Genomic DNA, 6,652 nt, shown 5'->3' with positions numbered 1-6,652 from the left:
TCCTTTCCCCCTCTGGGACCGGGTGTCACAGTGCGTTAGATACACTGTCCTTTCACCCTCTGGGACCGGGTGTCACAGTGCGTTAGATACACTGTCCTTTCCCCCTCTGGGACCGGGTGTCACAGTGCGTTAGATACACTGTCCTTTCCCCCTCTGGGACCGGGTGTCACAGTGAGTTAGATACACTGTCCTTTCCCCCCCTGGGACCGGGTGTGACAGTGCGTTAGATACACTGTCCTTTCCCCCTCTGGGACCGGGTGTCACAGTGCGTTAGATACACTGTCCTTTCCCCCTCTGGGAGCGGGTGTCACAGTGCTTTAGATACACTGTCCTTTCACCCTCTGAGACCGGGTGTCACAGTGCGTTAGATACACTGTCCTTTCCCCCTCTGGTACCAGGTGTCACAGTGCGTTAGATACACTGTCCTTTCCCCCTCGGGGAGCGGGTGTCACAGTGCTTTAGATACACTGTCCTTTCAACCTCTGGGACCGGGTGTCACAGTGCGTTAGATACACTGTCCTTTCCCCCTCTGGGACTGGGTGTCACAGTGCGTTAGATACACTGTCCTTTCCCCCTCTGGGACCGGGTGTCACAGTGCGTCAGATACACTGTCCTTTCCCCCTCTGGGACCGGGTGTCACAGTGCGTTAGATACACTGTCCTTTCCCCCTCTGGGACCGGGTGTCACAGTGCGTTAGATACACTGTCCTTTCCCCCTCTGGGACCGGGTGTCACAGTGCGTTAGATACACTGTCCTTTCCCCCTCTGGGACCGGGTTTCACAGTGCGTTAGATACACTGTCCTTTCCCCCTCTGGGACCGGGTGACACAGTGCGTTAGATACACTGTCCTTTCCCCCTCTGGGACCGGGTGTCACAGTGCGTTAGATACACTGTCCTTTCCCCCTCTGGGACCGGGTGTCACAGTGCGTTAGATACACTGTCCTTTCCCCCTCTGGGACCGGGTGTCACAGTGCATGAGATACACTGTCCTTTCCCCCTCTGGGACCGGGTGTCACAGTGCGTTAGATACACTGTCCTTTCCCCCTCTGGGACCGGGTGTCAAAGTGCGTTAGATACACTGTCCTTTCCCCCTCTGGGACCGGGTGTCACAGTGCGTTAGATACACTGTCCTTTCCCCCTCTGGGACCGGGTGTCACAGTGCGTTAGATACACTGTCCTTTCCCCCTCTGGGACCGGGTGTCACAGTGCGTTGGATACACTGTCCTTTCCCCCTCTGGGACCGGGTGTCACAGTGCGTTAGATACACTGTCCTTTCCCCCTCTGGGACCGGGTGTCACAGTGCGTTAGATACACTGTCCTTTCACCCTCTGGGTCCGGGTGTCACAGTGCGTTAGATACACTGTCCTTTCCCCCTCTGGGACCGGGTGTCACAGTGCGTTAGATACACTGTCCTTTCCCCCTCTGGGACCGGGTGTCACAGTGCGTTAGATACACTGTCCTTTCCCCCTCTGGGAGCGGGTGTCACAGTGCTTTAGATACACTGTCCTTTCACCCTCTGGGACCAGGTGTCACAGTGCGTTAGATACACTGTCCTTTCCCCCTCTGGGACCGGGTGTCACAGTGTGTTAGATACACTGTCCTTTCCCCCTCTGGAACTGGGTGTCACAGTGCGTTAGATACACTGTCCTTTCCCCCTCTGGGAGCGGGTGTCACAGTGCTTTAGATACACTGTCCTTTCACCCTCTGGGACCGGGTGTCACAGTGCGTCAGATACACTGTCCTTTCCCCCTCTGGGACCGGGTGTCACAGTGCGTTAGATACACTGTCCTTCCCCCCTCTGGGACCGGGTGTCACAGTGCGTTAGATACACTGTCCTTTCCCCCTCTGGGAGCAGGTGTCACAGTGCGTTAGATACACTGTCCTTTCCCCCTCTGGGACCGGGTGTCACAGTGCGTTAGATACACTGTCCTTTCCCCCTCTGGGACCGGGTGTCACAGTGCGTTAGATACACTGTCCTTTCCCCCTCTGGGACCGGGTGTCACAGTGCGTTAGATACACTGTCCTTTCCCCCTCTGGGACCGGGTGTCACAGTGCGTTAGATACACTGCCCTTTCCCCCTCTGGGACCGGGTGTCACAGTGCGTTAGATAAACTGTCCTTTCCCCCTCTGGGACCTGGTGTCACAGTGCGTTAGATACACTGTCCTTTCCTCCTCTGGGACCGGGTGTCACAGTGCGTTAGATACACTGTCCTTTCCCCCTCTGGGACCGGGTGTCACAGTGCGTTAGATACACTGTCCTTTCCCCCTCTGGGACCGGGTGTCACAGTGCGTTAGATACACTGTCCTTTCCCCCTCTGGGACCGGGTGTCACAGTGCGTTAGATACACTGTCCTTTCCCCCTCTGGGACCGGGTGTCACAGTGCGTTGGATACACTGTCCTTTCCCCCTCTGGGACCGGGTGTCACAGTGCGTTAGATACAGTGTCCTTTCCCCCTCTGGGAGCAGGTGTCACAGTGCGTTGGATACACTGTCCTTTCCCCCTCTGGTACCGGGTGTCACAGTGCGTTAGATACACTGTCCTTTCCCCCTCTGGGAGCGGGTGTCACAGTGCTTTAGATACACTGTCCTTTCACCCTCTGGGACCGGGTGTCATAGTGCGTTAGATACACTGTCCTTTCCCCCTCTGGGACCGGGTGTTACAGTGTGTTAGATACACTGTCCTTTCCCCCTCTGGAACTGGGTGTCACAGTGCGTTAGATACACTGTCCTTTCCCCCTCTGGGAGCGGGTGTCACAGTGCTTTAGATACACTGTCCTTTCACCCTCTGGGACCGGGTGTCACAGTGCGTTAGATACACTGTCCTTTCCCCCTCTGGGACCGGGTGTCACAGTGCGTTAGATACACTTTCCTTCCCCCCTCTGGGACCGGGTGTCACAGTGCGTTAGATACACTGTCCTTTCCCCCTCTGGGAGCAGGTGTCACAGTGCGTTAGATACACTGTCCTTTCCCCCTCTGGGACCGGGTGTCACAGTGCGTTAGATACACTGTCCTTTCCCCCTCTGGGAGCAGGTGTCACAGTGCGTTAGATACACTGTCCTTTCCCCCTCTGGGACCGGGTGTCACAGTGCGTTAGATACACTGTCCTTTCCCCCTCTGGGACCGGGTGTCACAGTGCGTTAGATACACTGTCCTTTCCCCCTCTGGGACCGGGTGTCACAGTGCGTTAGATACACTGTCCTTTCCCCCTCTGGGACTGGGTGTCACAGTGCGTTAGATACACTGTCCTTTCCCCCTCTGGGACCGGGTGTCACAGTGCGTTAGATACACTGTCCTTTCCCCCTCTGGGACCGGGTGTCACAGTGCGTTAGATACACTGTCCTTTCCCCCTCTGGGACCGGGTGTCACAGTGCGTTAGATACACTGTCCTTTCCCCCTCTGGGACCGGGTGTCACAGTGCGTTAGATACACTGTCCTTTCCCCCTCTGGGACCGGGTGTCACAGTGCGTTAGATACACTGTCCTTTCCCCCGATTGGTCAGTGACTTAACTATGCAATAGATGTCACAGTTGTCCTTGTAAAAATTAATTTTATTATAAACATCGTTTGACAAATCAAGGAATCCTTGGCAATATTTGCGGATTCTGATATCGGATTGCGATGGGCTTCTCTCCTAGCGGAGTCATTTGCGGGAGGGTCATTTTTGATTGGATGTTGGTGCCTGCGGGGGGTCCAGAATCGGCCTCACTCACTGGTCAGGTTTTTAGTGAAGTAGGGGTCAGCTTCCACCATGGCCTCCCAGAGTTTGGTCTTGGCCTCTGACCCCTGACCCCGGATGATGGTGAGGAGTTCCCGCATCCTCTCCTGCTTGGTCGCCTTGGCTCGGATGGTGCCGTAGTGTTCACCCGTGAGCACGCCGGCAGCCAGCAGCTCGTCCAAAACGCTGTCCACCGAGTTGAAACCCTGGACAATACGGGTGAAGTATTTATCCACTGGGTTTTTCTCTGGGGAGAGAGAGAGAGGGGGAGAGATCCCCCGGTTAGCAACCTCCGTCACGACACATCCCGATCGCGTCCCCTTGTCTCCCCACTCCCCCCTCCTCACAAAGGTACCCAGGTTTTGGGAATCTGCCTCCTACCCTCCCTCTCCCGCCCCCAAATGAATGTGAGAGATTCTGTCACCCCCCCCCCCCCCTCAAGGCCCCGAGGGAGGCCATTACACCGGGTGTGGGGGAGGCGGGGCAGAGAAATGAACCAGTGATTGGCCATCGCATGTTCAGTTGCATCGGCAAACGGCAGGTGGATTGGCCGTGCTAAATTGCCCCTTAGTGTCCAAAGATGTGTAGGTTAGGGGGATTGGCCATGCTAAATTGTCCCTTAGTGTCCAAAGATGTGCGGCTTAGGGGGATTGGCCATGCTAAATTGTCCCTTACTGTCCAAAGATGTGCAGGTTAGGTGAATTGGCCATGCTAAATTGTCCCTTAGTGTCCAATGATGTGCAGGTTAGGTGGATTGGCCATGCTAAAATGCCCCTTAGTGTTCAAAGATGTGTAGGTTAGGTGGATTGGCCATGCTAAATTGCCCTTCAGTGTTCAAAGATGTGCAGGTTGGGTGGATTGGCCATGCTAAATTGTCCCTTAGTGTCCAAAGATGTGCGGGTTAGGGTGGATTGGCCATGCTAAATTGTCCCTTAGTGTCCAAAGATGTGCGGGTTAGGTGGATTGGCCGTGCTAAATTGTCCCTGAGTGTCCAAATATGTGTAGGTTAGGGGGATTGGCCATGCTAAATTGCCCCTTAGTGTCCAAAGATGTGTAGGTTAGGGGGATTGGCCATGCTAAATTGTCCCTTAGTGTCCAAAGATGTGTAGGTTAGGTGGATTGGCCATGCTAAATTGCCCCTTAGTGTCCAAAGATGTACAGGTTAGGGTGGATTGGCCATGCTAAATTGCCCCTTAGTGTCCAAAGATGAACAGGTTAGGGTGGATTGGCCATGCTAAATTGTCCCTTAGTGTCCAAAGATGTACAGGTTAGGGTGGATTGGCCATGCTAAATTGTCCCTTAGTGTCCTAAGATGTGCAGGTTAGGTGGATTGGCCATGCTAAATTGTCCCTTAGTGTCCAATGATGTGCAGGTTAGGTGGATTGGCCATGCTAAAATGCCCCTTAGTGTTCAAAGATGTGTGGGTTAGGTGGATTGGCCATGCTAAATTGTCCCTTACTGTCCAAAGATGTGCAGGTTAGGTGAATTGGCCATGCTAAATTGTCCCTCAGTGTCCAAAGATGTGTCGGTTAGGTGGATTGGCCATGCTAAATTGCCCCTTAGTGTCCAAAGATGTACGGGTTAGGGGGATTGGCCATGCTAAATTGTCCCTCAGTGTCCAAAGATGTGCAGGTTAGGTGGATTGGCCATGCTAAATTGCCCCTCAGTGTCCAAAGATGTACGGGTTAGGGGGATTGGCCGTGCTAAATTGCCCCTTAGTGTCCAAAGATGTGTAGGTTAGGGTGGATTGGCCATGCTAAATTGTCCCTTAGTGTCCAAAGATGTACAGGTTAGGGTGGATTGGCCATGCTAAATTGTCCCTTAGTGTCCTAAGATGTGCAGGTTAGGTGGATTGGCCATGCTAAATTGTCCCTTAGTGTCCAAAGATGTGCGGCTTAGGGGGATTGGCCATGCTAAATTGCCCCTTAGTGTCCAAAGATGTACAGGTTAGGGTGGATTGGCCATGCTAAATTGTCCCTTAGTGTCCTAAGATGTGCAGGTTAGGTGGATTGGCCATGCTAAATTGTCCCTTAGTGTCCAAAGATGTGCGGCTTAGGGGGATTGGCCATGCTAAATTGCCCCTTCGTGTCCAAAGATGTGTAGGTTAGGTGGATTGGCCATGCTAAATTGCCCTTCAGTGTTCAAAGATTTGCAGGTTGGGTGGATTAGCCATGCTAAATTGTCCCTTAGTGTCCTAAGATGTGCAGGTTAGGTGGATTGGCCATGCTAAATTGTCCCTTAGTGTCCAAAGATGTGCGGCTTAGGGGGATTGGCCATGCTAAATTGTCCCTTAGTGTCCAAAGATGTGCGGCTTAGGGGGATTGGCCATGCTAAATTGTCCCTTAGTGTCCACAGATGTGCGGGTTAGGGGGATTGGCCATGCTAAATTTTCCCTTAGTGTCCAAAGATGTGTCGGTTAGGTGGATTGGTCATGCTAAATTGGCCCTTAGTGTCCAAAGATGTGTAGGTTAGGTGGATTGGCCATGCTAAATTGTCCCTTAGTGTCCAAAGATGTGCAGGTTAGGTGGATTGGCCATGCTAAATTGCCTCTTAGTGTCCAAAGATGTGCAGGTTAGGTGGATTGGCCATGCTAAATTGTCCCTCAGTGTCCAAAGATGTGCGGCTTAGGGGGATTGGCCATGCTAAATTGCCCCTTCGTGTCCAAAGATGTGTAGGTTAGGTGGATTGGCCATGCTAAAATGCCCCTTAGTGTTCAAAGATGTGAGGGTTAGGTGGATTGGCCATGCTAAATTGTCCCTTACTGTCCAAAGATGTGCAGGTTAGGTGAATTGGCCATGCTAAATTGTCCCTCAGTGTCCAAAGATGTGTCGGCTAGGTGGATTGGCCATGCTAAATTGCCCCTTACTGTCCAAAGATGTGCAGGTTAGGGGGATTGGCCATGCTAATTTGCCCCTTAGTTTCCAAAGATGTACGGGT

The 6,652-nt window shown here is 53.1% G+C and overlaps 1 protein-coding gene across 2 annotated transcripts in view; it reads right to left on the bottom strand.

Annotated features, from left to right (window-relative positions):
* Nucleotides 1-3,527: 3,527 nt before the first annotated feature.
* The window catches only part of LOC144487252 (apoptosis-associated speck-like protein containing a CARD), an 85,802-nt gene continuing 82,677 nt past the window's right edge, over nucleotides 3,528-6,652 (bottom strand). For both annotated transcript variants that reach the window (XM_078205333.1, XM_078205334.1), the window contains one exon: nucleotides 3,528-3,962. In XM_078205333.1, coding sequence (XP_078061459.1) covers nucleotides 3,703-3,962 — 260 coding nt within the window. In that variant the 3' untranslated portion in view covers nucleotides 3,528-3,702. The remainder of the gene's footprint in view (nucleotides 3,963-6,652) is intronic.

The sequence above is a fragment of the Mustelus asterias genome, unplaced genomic scaffold (assembly GCF_964213995.1).
Source record: "Mustelus asterias unplaced genomic scaffold, sMusAst1.hap1.1 HAP1_SCAFFOLD_676, whole genome shotgun sequence".
NCBI lineage: Eukaryota > Metazoa > Chordata > Chondrichthyes > Carcharhiniformes > Triakidae > Mustelus > Mustelus asterias.
Note: the sequence above shows the minus strand (reverse complement) of the source record. Positions and strands in the feature narration are given on the sequence as shown.